The 14,230-nt window shown below is 33.4% G+C and overlaps 1 protein-coding gene across 1 annotated transcript in view; it reads left to right on the forward strand.

Moving 5' to 3' along the window:
* Positions 1 to 14,230, forward strand: part of LOC107548412 (sodium/potassium/calcium exchanger 4-like) — a 64,231-nt gene that overhangs the window by 12,698 nt on the left and 37,303 nt on the right. The window contains exon 2 of the mRNA XM_016229076.1: positions 9,188 to 9,301. Coding sequence (XP_016084562.1) covers positions 9,188 to 9,301 — 114 coding nt within the window. The remainder of the gene's footprint in view (positions 1 to 9,187; positions 9,302 to 14,230) is intronic.

Here is a 14,230-nt window from a genome sequence, read left to right on the forward strand (position 1 = left end):
GTTGCCGCAAGCCCGCCGGACGCTCCTTCGTCGAATCTGCTGGCCACCACTCACTCAAGCCCGCCATGTGTGACGTGTGTTTCATTGTGAAAGCAAAAATACTTTGTTTGGTCTTCCAAAAGAGGACACGACTAGAAATCAGTGGTTAAGTTGTATTTACAACACTGTTCCAGAACAGTTCAACCCAAATATTCAGATGTGTGCAGCACATTTTATGGAGGACTGTTTACTGATCCTGGTAGAGTAGACTACAATGACGGCTGTTCTGACTCACAGACTGCAAGTACGTTTTCATATACTGTATATAGGATTTGCCACTGACGAATCAAACGCGAGTTTTGAGCAGTGTAGAGTAGCGCTAGTTGTTTGTCATTTCTCTGATCACAAATGCAGACATGGTTTTATGATTACGTGGCGCGATGCAGGGCGTAAAAAGACAGTATAAATCATTATAATCCGTAATTATGTCCCCACTGGATGCAACAAATGCCTCGTTTATAATAGGTTTTAATATTTTGAATCATCGCTCCGCCCGGGACATGGCATCACAGTATGGTGAGGGGCGTAACATTTCCGTCACAGGCTTGAGATATTCAGCCAATCACAATGCACTGGATAGCTGGCCAATCACAGCACACCTCACTTTTCAGAACGATGAGCTTTGTAAAAATCGACGCGTTTCAGAAAGGCGGGGCATAGAGGAGAAACAATAATGTACAGTATGTGGAAAATAATGTGTTTTTTGAACCTTAAACCGCATAAACACATTTCATTACACCAAATACACAAAATAATGTTCTTTTTAGCAACATCATATGACCCCTTTAAGCCATAGTAAAATATCTCTGTTGTCACTGTATTAGGCTAATGTTGTAGACCCTTAAAAATTTTTAAAGGTTAGAAAAGAATAGAAGAACCATTTTTTGGTTCCTCAACCTTTCATTGAACAAAAGTGCAGTATGTAATATAGACAGCTAGTGGTTGAAATGCGTACTGCAGGCCAAATTCAAAATATTGGAGAGCTTTGTTTCTCTAGTCATAGAGCTTTTTTAGATGGATGCTGAGACTTTGTATGTCGGATAGAATCTGCGAACTCTGACCCAGTTTGTTTGCTGCCTTCAGTGGCTGCAATACGCTGTGTTTTCCGCCAACTGGCAACCCGGGCTGTCGAAATACTATTGGTTAAATTGGCAGTGGGTGGAGTCACAAAAACAAAAACACACATTCCGACACGGAACACACATTTGAAACTAGAATAACTGGCTGTAGAAGCTTTCTAATTTCAGATGTTACTTGCAAAATGTTAATTAAAAAATAAAAAATAAATAACTGGCTGTAGAATTGTTTTTCGGAGAAATGAGAATGTGAACAGAGCATGTTTCCTAAATATTTGCACATATATCATATATTTATGGAAAAATACATACACCTTTAAAAGAACCATTGTTTTCTTAATGTGAAATACATTTTAATAATCTAAAAGAACACAATAAGAAACCTTTTGATCAATGGAAAGGTTTCATGGATGTTAAAGGTTCTTCATGGAACCACCAATGCTATTAAAGAACCTTTATTTTATGAGTAAAGGTGCAGCCTTTCTAAAGATTTGTAGATTAACAGTGATTTAATGCTAATGTTAAAGTTTTGTATGTTTCCGCAATAATAACAGCAGATTTTTTTATTCTTTATTTCAGAGTTTGTTTTTAATTTTACTCACGAGGTTTCACTTCCTCACATCATTTGCATAATAAATTTTGTCCCCTCTAAACAAACTAATCAAATGTACTGTATGAGCTTGTGAACACCGAGCGCATTGTACCTACTTTTAAAGTCTTCAAATGTTTTTGCTTTGCAGATATACTTAGATGCATCAAAAAGCACCAGGATGACAAGAAGATAATACACACTGCTGTTCAAAAGTTGGGGTAGGTAAGATTTTTTTAAGTAGTTTTTGAGAGGAGTCTCGACTGCTCAGCAAAGATTTATTTGATCAAAAATAAAGTAAAAACAGTAATATTGTGAAATATTGTTACCACTGTTTAAAAGTTTGAGGTCGGTAAGAAATTTTGAGAGACTTCTACTTAGCAAGGATCCATTCAATTGATCAAATGTGACATTAAAGGCATTTATAATGTAACAAAAGGTTTCTATTTCAAATAAATGCTGTTCTTCTGAACTTTCTATTTGACTCTCTCTCTCTCTCTCTCTCTTTTTCATATCTGACCTTCTGGTGACACATTCACACCCTTAATGTAACACTTTATGTGTATTTTAACCAAAGATATTATTTTAAGGCGTAATGTTTTTTTAAAAAGTCTCTTTTGCTCACCAAGGCATTTATTGCATCAAAAATACAGTAAAAATTGTAAAACTGAAATATTATTACAATTGAAAATAGCTGCATACTATTTAAATTTATTGTAAAATGTAATTTATTCCTGTGATGTAAATGTGAATTTTCAGCATCATTACTCCAGTCTTCAGTGTCACACGATCCTTCAGAAATCATTCTAATATGCTGATCTGCTGCTCAAGATACATTTCTGATTATTATCAATGTTGAAAACAGTTGTGCTGCTTCATATTTTTGTGGGAACCGTGATACATTTTGTTTTTCAAGATTATCTTGATGAACAGAATGTTGACAAGAACAGCATTTATTAGAAATAGAAACTTTTGTAACATTGTCAATATCATTAATGTCACTTTTGAATAATTGAATGTGTGCTTGCTAAAAATTTAAGGGGGTCTGAATACTTTACAATTTCCACTGTATACTTAAAAACGTAAGTTCTGTTGCTGCCTTAGATTTTTATGTACACTCTAAAAAATGCTGGGTCAAAACAACCCAATTGCTGGATTTGTCCCTATTTTGCCCAGCACTGGGTAGTATTTAATCCAGCATTTTTTAGAGTGTACTATCCGTCACAGTGTTGCCAAGTCCGCGTTTTTCCTGTGGAATTGGGCTACTTTATCACAGTTGCCGCGGGTTGTTTTTCATGTCCGTGGGTTGAAACGACCCCAATAACGTGTATTTTAGCCCCCGGAATGCGATTTTTACCAAGGCACCCCCTCGAAACGCGGATACTATGGGCTAGTTTTGAGTAGCAATTGGGCGGTTTTGTTATGAAAACCTGGCAACCCTTTCCCTCAAGCAGGTAACGTTATTATTGCTAACATAGCGGACTCATCGAAAAATATATTGGCATCATCTGTATTAAAGAGAATATAATCACTTCATCCAATGTTTTATAATACAATAGCCTTGACAGCCTTACTTACTAGAATTCCACAACTATTGGCTTTGTTCTCTCTCACCGAACTCGTGTGTGTGTAGGTGATGTAAAAGAGGAAAGCAGGCATTTGGACCAAAGCACTGTGAGGCAAAGGAGGGGGAGACTCAAAATGTTTCTAAACTTAAAACGCATTTTTGCCTCGTTTGTGTGGTTTTACTACCTACACAATTATTTGAAGTATAAAACAAAAAAGTGTTAGTTACAATGCACAGCATGGTTTTTAATCATATTTTTAGGGGGTCCTGTCCCTGCCGACCCCCCCGGGATTTCCGCCTATGGCTGAAAGATGCTGTGACTGACTCCAAAACCTGCCCATAAACAAACAGTACTGACATTAGAGAACATATTTTAACATCAAATTAAATTAATCTTAGTATTATAATGAATAAAATCCATTTATGTTATTCAAGGCAAAAGGCATTTCCATCATGCGAAGTGACCCCTGCTGACGCAGCTGACTGACATCTCATCCTTATGTTGCATTGCATAAAATAATACAATTTACAGCACAGTAAAGACTTTATAAATTAAATAAAACGTATACAAACCTTTATTTTGCTTTAGAAGTGCACCAAATCGGCGGCGGTGGCGCTGAGAACCGCTCTCTCCTGTAGAGGACTCAAAAAGCCCGCGCTCTGACTGTAACTCAGCAGATGGGTTGTTTCGTAGGAGGCAGGCTCAACCCAGCGGTTGGGTACAAAAAAATAACCCAGCGCTAAAATTGACCCAGCAGCTTAGTTACAAAAAAACTACCCAGCATCTGGGTAAAAAAATATTTAAAATAACCCAATAAAATGACCCAACAAGTTGAACCCAGCATTTGGGTTAAAATAAACTATCCCAGCACCTGTGTAAAAATATTAAAATCAACCCAATAAAATGACCCAACAAGTTGAACCCAGCATTTGGGTTAAAATAAACTATCCCAGCACCTGTGTAAAAATATTAAAATCAACCCAATAAAATGACCCAACAAGTTGAACCCAGCATTTGGGTTAAAATAAACTATCCCAGCACCTGTGTAAAAATATTAAAATCAACCCAATAAAATGACCCAACAAGTTGAACCCAGCATTTGGGTTAAAATAAACTATCCCAGCACCTGTGTAAAAATATTAAAATCAACCCAATAAAATGACCCAACAAGTTGAACCCAGCATTTGGGTTAAAATAAACTATCCCAGCACCTGTGTAAAAATATTAAAATCAACCCAATAAAATGACCCAACAAGTTGAACCCAGCATTTGGGTTAAAATAAACTATCCCAGCACCTGTGTAAAAATATTAAAATCAACCCAATAAAATGACCCAACAAGTTGAACCCAGCATTTGGGTTAAAATAAACTATCCCAGCACCTGTGTAAAAATATTAAAATCAACCCAATAAAATGACCCAACAAGTTGAACCCAGCATTTGGGTTAAAATAAACTATCCCAGCACCTGTGTAAAAATATTAAAATCAACCCAATAAAATGACCCAACAAGTTGAACCCAGCATTTGGGTTAAAATAAACTATCCCAGCACCTGTGTAAAAATATTAAAATCAACCCAATAAAATGACCCAACAAGTTGAACCCAGCATTTGGGTTAAAATAAACTATCCCAGCACCTGTGTAAAAATATTAAAATCAACCCAATAAAATGACCCAACAAGTTGAACCCAGCATTTGGGTTAAAATAAACTATCCCAGCACCTGTGTAAAAATATTAAAATCAACCCAATAAAATGACCCAACAAGTTGAACCCAGCATTTGGGTTAAAATAAACTATCCCAGCACCTGTGTAAAAATATTAAAATCAACCCAATAAAATGACCCAACAAGTTGAACCCAGCATTTGGGTTAAAATAAACTATCCCAGCACCTGTGTAAAAATATTAAAATCAACCCAATAAAATGACCCAACAAGTTGAACCCAGCATTTGGGTTAAAATAAACTATCCCAGCACCTGTGTAAAAATATTAAAATCAACCCAATAAAATGACCCAACAAGTTGAACCCAGCATTTGGGTTAAAATAAACTATCCCAGCACCTGTGTAAAAATATTAAAATCAACCCAATAAAATGACCCAACAAGTTGAACCCAGCATTTGGGTTAAAATAAACTATCCCAGCACCTGTGTAAAAATATTAAAATCAACCCAATAAAATGACCCAACAAGTTGAACCCAGCATTTGGGTTAAAATAAACTATCCCAGCACCTGTGTAAAAATATTAAAATCAACCCAATAAAATGACCCAACAAGTTGAACCCAGCATTTGGGTTAAAATAAACTATCCCAGCACCTGTGTAAAAATATTAAAATCAACCCAATAAAATGACCCAACAAGTTGAACCCAGCATTTGGGTTAAAATAAACTATCCCAGCACCTGTGTAAAAATATTAAAATCAACCCAATAAAATGACCCAACAAGTTGAACCCAGCATTTGGGTTAAAATAAACTATCCCAGCACCTGTGTAAAAATATTAAAATCAACCCAATAAAATGACCCAACAAGTTGAACCCAGCATTTGGGTTAAAATAAACTATCCCAGCACCTGTGTAAAAATATTAAAATCAACCCAATAAAATGACCCAACAAGTTGAACCCAGCATTTGGGTTAAAATAAACTATCCCAGCACCTGTGTAAAAATATTAAAATCAACCCAATAAAATGACCCAACAAGTTGAACCCAGCATTTGGGTTAAAATAAACTATCCCAGCACCTGTGTAAAAATATTAAAATCAACCCAATAAAATGACCCAACAAGTTGAACCCAGCATTTGGGTTAAAATAAACTATCCCAGCACCTGTGTAAAAATATTAAAATCAACCCAATAAAATGACCCAACAAGTTGAACCCAGCATTTGGGTTAAAATAAACTATCCCAGCACCTGTGTAAAAATATTAAAATCAACCCAATAAAATGACCCAACAAGTTGAACCCAGCATTTGGGTTAAAATAAACTATCCCAGCACCTGTGTAAAAATATTAAAATCAACCCAATAAAATGACCCAACAAGTTGAACCCAGCATTTGGGTTAAAATAAACTATCCCAGCACCTGTGTAAAAATATTAAAATCAACCCAATAAAATGACCCAACAAGTTGAACCCAGCATTTGGGTTAAAATAAACTATCCCAGCACCTGTGTAAAAATATTAAAATCAACCCAATAAAATGACCCAACAAGTTGAACCCAGCATTTGGGTTAAAATAAACTATCCCAGCACCTGTGTAAAAATATTAAAATCAACCCAATAAAATGACCCAACAAGTTGAACCCAGCATTTGGGTTAAAATAAACTATCCCAGCACCTGTGTAAAAATATTAAAATCAACCCAATAAAATGACCCAACAAGTTGAACCCAGCATTTGGGTTAAAATAAACTATCCCAGCACCTGTGTAAAAATATTAAAATCAACCCAATAAAATGACCCAACAAGTTGAACCCAGCATTTGGGTTAAAATAAACTATCCCAGCACCTGTGTAAAAATATTAAAATCAACCCAATAAAATGACCCAACAAGTTGAACCCAGCATTTGGGTTAAAATAAACTATCCCAGCACCTGTGTAAAAATATTAAAATCAACCCAATAAAATGACCCAACAAGTTGAACCCAGCATTTGGGTTAAAATAAACTATCCCAGCACCTGTGTAAAAATATTAAAATCAACCCAATAAAATGACCCAACAAGTTGAACCCAGCATTTGGGTTAAAATAAACTATCCCAGCACCTGTGTAAAAATATTTAAAATAACCCAATAAAATGACCCAACAGGCTGAACCCAGCATTTGGGTTAAAATAAACTAACCCAGCACCTGTGCAATTTTTAGAGTGTATAATCAGCTTGGTTGTACAAGTTATTTCAACTTAAATTACTTGACATTGATGTAAAAAACAAGTTGAAATTCATATGACATAAAAAAGAGTTGAAATTCAACTTATTTTGATGAGTTAAACTAATGTAAAAGTTGCCATGACTTACTGATAATATCATTTCTAAAGTAACACTGTGTCACACAGCATGTTCTGGGCTGGTTTTACTCGTGTTATTTGTTCACAGATGCACAAGTGTTCAGATTTCATGCCAGATTTATTCATCTGAGTCTTTTATAGCAGCCTTCCAAATCTGGTTAAAAATTCATAGAAATTGTCCGAATGTGCATGCAGAACTCCTCGAATCTCTGTAGATATGCGAGTAATATCTAGTCAAAAGTCTGATCTTCTAGATGTCGTTCACACCCAGAGCTCAAACTCAAACGTAATCGAACACAAAGACATTAATTACAATAAAAACAAGGAGCTTAAAAGATTACTGATAGCGTGCAGACAATAGTAAATCTGTTATCTCTCAGTCAGAAACGTCTGTTCATGACAGTAAAGCATGTGTTTGTGTCAGACTCATTGCTTTTCTCATAATGGCCGAGGAAAGAAAGATCAAAGACGGAGGGAATATATTCAACCCTCTCTTTCTAATCAGGCAAATCCTGTTTTCCTCCTCTTCTTCTGTAGCTCCAGGAGGAAAGAAAAGCAATACTGTCACTCTCCTCTCTCCCTGCTTTTACACATTTTATACGTTAATTATATTCTTTTCCCCAGATTTTCTTAATTAGAGACATAGACTTGACTAAAAAAGTCTAATCTCAGTCTAATTTCCCGAACACTTGTTCTTGACATGTTTTGTTGTGAAGCTCTTTGAGAAGTGTCTCTGTCCTGGAGCTGCTCAGCTGCTCTGTGAGAGTCTCGTCAGAGTTTGCTGTGATCGAGCAAATACCTGCTGTGGAGCAAATGCTGCTGGCCTCCAGAAAACAAAATGATTCATTTGTGTTAAAGCTGAGCACATTAAATAATCAAGTCGTCTGCTTTATTGCTCTACCTTTTATTTTTTCTGATGCTAATGAGATTCAACTGCTCTAGGCTTGTATAGTGGATAAAGAATTAATTTGTGTTTAATTGTATGCTGACGGTAGTAGAAATGATATTTAATGTTTATATTGATTTATGGTTAATATTTAAATATGACTAATATTTAATGGTAATAATACATGTAAAGAGTTTATGAATTTTAACCATTTAATTTAATAATTAATTCTACATTTAATCTATTTAATTAATGTATTCATATTTATGATTAATATTTATTCATATTTACTATTTATGTATGGTTTATATTAGCTCCATGTTTAATGTTAATACATGTACAAGTATTAATTTTAAGACATTAATGTAATAATTTAGTTGCATATAATAAAATGGATTAATGCTTTATATTTAAAGTACTATTAATTATATTTAATGTTAGTATATGTAAAAGTGCTTAAGATATTAATTTAATATTTTAGTTGCAATAATTTAAATGATTAATACTTATATTTATTTATACTGTATTTATTTAATATTTAAAATAATATTAATAATATTTAATGTAAATGAACGCACAAGTATTAATTTAGGATATTGATTGAAAAAATGATTTGCAATGATATAATTCAACAATATGTATGGTTAATATTCAAATTAACATGAATAATATTTAATTTTGATACATATAAAAATATTCATTTTAAGATCCACATCAAAATATCCTAAAGGAATTCCCAAAATATTGCAGTAGTTCCTAGTACACAATATCATAATCATACATATTGTTGCTTATTGTTACTGTGCAACCCCAAGATATAAGATAAAAGTCATTGTGCATTTGAATAATTGTAAAGTTTATAATATCTTATCTTCGAGAAATATAGCCTAAAATAAGCTATTTAAAGGGATAGTTCACCCACAAATGATAATTCTGTCATCATTTACTCACCATCATGATGTTCCAAACCCTGCATGACTCTCTTATTTATTGTGTGGTGATTTGACGAGTGTGGTGATTTTGCAGGTCATGGTATGATTGTGGAGGTGTCTGATATGGAATCACATGATCACTGGGGTCGACGGCTGATGTCCTCCACAGCTGACAATGTGACGGAGGAGAAGAACTGCACAGAGCCAGGTGAGATGAGCATCTCGACACATGCCTTTACAAAGCAGCTCACGCTCTGTGCATCTCATGCAAAAACACATGATCCGGCGTGACGTTTCAGCCATAAAAACACCTCAGCACAATGAAACTAGCATCATCAGACCATGATGATCTCTGAGATACCACATCTTAATATGATAGAATATACATTGGAAAGAAAAAAATTACAATGATCACAAAGATAAAATTACAATGATCAAGGAACAATAATCTCCTAAAAAAACGTAGATTTAGGAGTTGCAAAACTCTTTAAAAAATATATATATAATATTAATAATATATAATATAAGATAAAAAATGTTTATATATAAAATATAAAGTAAAATAAATCTAATTTGACAGTGGTAAATTGCAAAAGAATCACAGAATCATTTAAAACAATTTACATTTAATATGTAAACATATTTATAATAAAAATATTTTTTATCTTATATTATAAATGTGACCCTGGTCTTAAGTCGCTGGGGTATATTTGTAGCAATAGCCAAAAATACATTGTATGGGTCAAAATTATAGATTTTTCTTTTATGCTAAAAATCATTAGGATATTAAAGGGGTCATATGATGCGATTTCAAGTTTTCCTTTCTCTTTGGAGTGTTACAAGCTCTTGGTGCATAAAGAAGATCTGTAAAGTTGCAAAGACTAACGTTTTATACATTTATTTATACATTTTATTTTTGTTAATTGTATAAAATACAAAAATATTTATGTACATTTTTATTTTATATTATATAGTGTATAATTTACATCCAACACACACAAACACATATACAGTATATCATTTTAAAGAATGTAGCAAAAAAAGTTTTATTTTTATGAGATTGGCATTTTTTGATCATGCAATATAAACAAATTTAATGTTACAGTGGTAAGTTATTTTAAAATGATTCTTCTTCAGTTAATTTCTAATGATCAAGAAAAGATTGAGAAAACAACCTCAGGGTTTTCATTTAGTTCTGTTCCCCATTTTTCACCTTTTGCAGTGGTTTATATGTGCATTTCAAGTGTGGTGTCAGTGCTGCTGGACTGAACGTTTGAGGTTCTTTAAAACGCCTCTAATGACCCACTAGGAATTATCATATGCTTTTGGTTAATCAGCAGATGGAAAACCTCACAGAAGTGTGTACTAAGAGCTTTGAGGAGATTTAAACTCCATGTCAGGCTGTTTTTTTGTAACTCCAGTGAGATTTAAGCGAGGGTTTAATGTGACGTTGCTGTTCACTTGTGGACGTTTTAATCAGCTTTGGTCTGGAGAGAAAGGCCTGCGTTTAGCTGACACTCTCCAGTGCACTCCGTCCCGGACTTACGGCTGTTATTCTGACTGCGCTTGTTCTCATGAAATTCTCTCGAACCCAAATTAAAAGTCTAATTTTAGCCGTGGATGTTCTGTTTATTCAGCTTCATACATTTCCAGACAAAATTTCTAGAGAGAGAATCTCCACTGAGGTGTTTGATGTGGAACTGAAACCCATTCAAAGACATTTGACCTGTGTTAGTAGTTTAAATGTGACATATTCTTTAAGATTTCAACATTTAATTTAGCATAAAAACATACCCAGCTGACAAAAATACATTCTAAGAGCATTTTGCAAACATTCCCATAAATTTATGAAAATGTTACTTCTAAATGGTCTCTGAATATTCAAAACTTTCAGTTTTTTTAAAAAGTTTAAAAAGTTTTCGTTCATTTATTTATTGCAAACGTTAAGGGAACGTTCCATTATTTTAATTTTGCAAGCATGGAAAGGCTAGCTTTGAATTCAAAACATCTCGATTTTCAAATGTTTTATTCATTTATATTTTAAACGTGAACATTAAGGCAACATTCCATTTTTATTTAATTTTTTTAAATTTGAAAAATCACTGTAACGTTTCTTTGTTCTCTAAACATTCCAAACATTCCAGTTTTTTAAAAGTTTTAAAAACTTTTTTTTTTGGCTATGTGAATGTTAAGGGAACATTTCATTTTATAATTTTGAAAGCGTTATGGGAATGTTACTCATGAATGTATGTTCTGAAACAAGTAGTAACATTAAAAAAAATATTACATGAACGTCCAATTAAAATGTTACAGAAATAAATGTGGCATGAATGTAAAAGTAACTTTTTTATGCTAATCCCCAGCTAACATAAATATGCTCTAAGAACATTTGCTAGTATATTTGTAGCAATAGCCAAAAATACATTGTATGGGTCAAAATTATAGATTTTTCTTTTATGCTAAAAATCATTAGGATATTAAAGGGGTCATATGATGCGATTTCAAGTTTTCCTTTCTCTTTGGAGTGTTACAAGCTCTTGGTGCATAAAGAAGATCTGTAAAGTTGCAAAGACTAACGTTTTATACATTTATTTATACATTTTATTTTTGTTAATTGTATAAAATACAAAAATATTTATGTACATTTTTATTTTATATTATATAGTGTATAATTTACATCCAACACACACAAACACATATACAGTATATCATTTTAAAGAATGTAGCAAAAAAAGTTTTATTTTTATGAGATTGGCATTTTTTGATCATGCAATATAAACAAATTTAATGTTACAGTGGTAAGTTATTTTAAAATGATTCTTCTTCAGTTAATTTCTAATGATCAAGAAAAGATTGAGAAAACAACCTCAGGGTTTTCATTTAGTTCTGTTCCCCATTTTTCACCTTTTGCAGTGGTTTATATGTGCATTTCAAGTGTGGTGTCAGTGCTGCTGGACTGAACGTTTGAGGTTCTTTAAAACGCCTCTAATGACCCACTAGGAATTATCATATGCTTTTGGTTAATCAGCAGATGGAAAACCTCACAGAAGTGTGTACTAAGAGCTTTGAGGAGATTTAAACTCCATGTCAGGCTGTTTTTTTGTAACTCCAGTGAGATTTAAGCGAGGGTTTAATGTGACGTTGCTGTTCACTTGTGGACGTTTTAATCAGCTTTGGTCTGGAGAGAAAGGCCTGCGTTTAGCTGACACTCTCCAGTGCACTCCGTCCCGGACTTACGGCTGTTATTCTGACTGCGCTTGTTCTCATGAAATTCTCTCGAACCCAAATTAAAAGTCTAATTTTAGCCGTGGATGTTCTGTTTATTCAGCTTCATACATTTCCAGACAAAATTTCTAGAGAGAGAATCTCCACTGAGGTGTTTGATGTGGAACTGAAACCCATTCAAAGACATTTGACCTGTGTTAGTAGTTTAAATGTGACATATTCTTTAAGATTTCAACATTTAATTTAGCATAAAAACATACCCAGCTGACAAAAATACATTCTAAGAGCATTTTGCAAACATTCCCATAAATTTATGAAAATGTTACTTCTAAATGGTCTCTGAATATTCAAAACTTTCAGTTTTTTTAAAAAGTTTAAAAAGTTTTCGTTCATTTATTTATTGCAAACGTTAAGGGAACGTTCCATTATTTTAATTTTGCAAGCATGGAAAGGCTAGCTTTGAATTCAAAACATCTCGATTTTCAAATGTTTTATTCATTTATATTTTAAACGTGAACATTAAGGCAACATTCCATTTTTATTTAATTTTTTTAAATTTGAAAAATCACTGTAACGTTTCTTTGTTCTCTAAACATTCCAAACATTCCAGTTTTTTAAATGTTTTAAAAACTTTTTTTTTTGGCTATGTGAATGTTAAGGGAACATTTCATTTTATAATTTTGAAAGCGTTATGGGAATGTTACTCATGAATGTATGTTCTGAAACAAGTAGTAACATTAAAAAAAATATTACATGAACGTCCAATTAAAATGTTACAGAAATAAATGTGGCATGAATGTAAAAGTAACTTTTTTATGCTAATCCCCAGCTAACATAAATATGCTCTAAGAACATTTGCTAACGTTTCATCACATTATGAAAACGTTATTTTTGAATGTTTTCTTTCCAAATGTTTTTATACATTAAAAAAAAAAAATTTCTAGGTCATACGAACAGTACAGGGCAAACATTATGGAATGCTATTTTTGAATGTTTGACATTTTGAAACAAATAGTAGCATTTAAAAAACGCTAGATCTCCAACTAAAATGTTTCAGAAGTAAAATGTTAAATACATTTTGAGAACGTCAGTAAAGACTTGATAACTTTGAACAAACATTCTAATAACAGTACTGGAAGAACGTTTCTTCATAACATTTAGATTCTGAGAATGTTCCTTGTTAGCTGGGTAGCCGTATCAAACAGTGAATGTTTCATGTGAGGCAGCCATGTTTTGGGTGTTAGCATGTTGCTAAGATAACAACATGATGCATTAATAATCAGAAAAACGCAGCTCACTAGGTTTTGGATTAGAGCAAAAGTCAAATTTTCAGGATTTTCCTTTCAGTCAACATGACTGTTAAAGCTGCAGTCTGTAAGTTTAGCCTCTTTGTCGCCATCTCTGTTTGAAAACCTGGAATTGCAGCTGTGTGCAGAGTTATCTAGCTTGCGTGGGTTGTGAGTCGGCACGGCTCCAGCGCTGATGAATCTAATGTTCTGAAGAGTATGTGTGGCTGTCACCGCACCGGTGTGGATATTTACAGTACTTCGCAATCACAGATTCTAGCCTACGTCTTGGAATATGACCCAAATAAGAATTTTCACCGTATATTGCCATCTGAACAAGTAACAAGTCTGCCACGTTTGTTCTGACCAACTGAGGAAAAAAGCATTACAATAAATCTCGCCACCAATGGTGATTAAATCTAAAGATCGGTTAGCTCATATCACATCAAACCATTCAAATTATTATTATTGTTATACTTTATTCTCAAATTATTAATGTTAACAACATCAGCATTGGTAACTATGAGTAGTGTGTATTAGCGTGTAGATTTCAATTTCTGCACAGTCTAATCTAATTTTCATTCTCTTCGAATTTCATATTAAGAAATTCTTTTAACCCAAAAAGC

This window comes from Sinocyclocheilus grahami, unplaced genomic scaffold, assembly GCF_001515645.1.
Source record: "Sinocyclocheilus grahami isolate Dianchi unplaced genomic scaffold, SAMN03320097.WGS_v1.1 scaffold347.1, whole genome shotgun sequence".
NCBI lineage: Eukaryota > Metazoa > Chordata > Actinopteri > Cypriniformes > Cyprinidae > Sinocyclocheilus > Sinocyclocheilus grahami.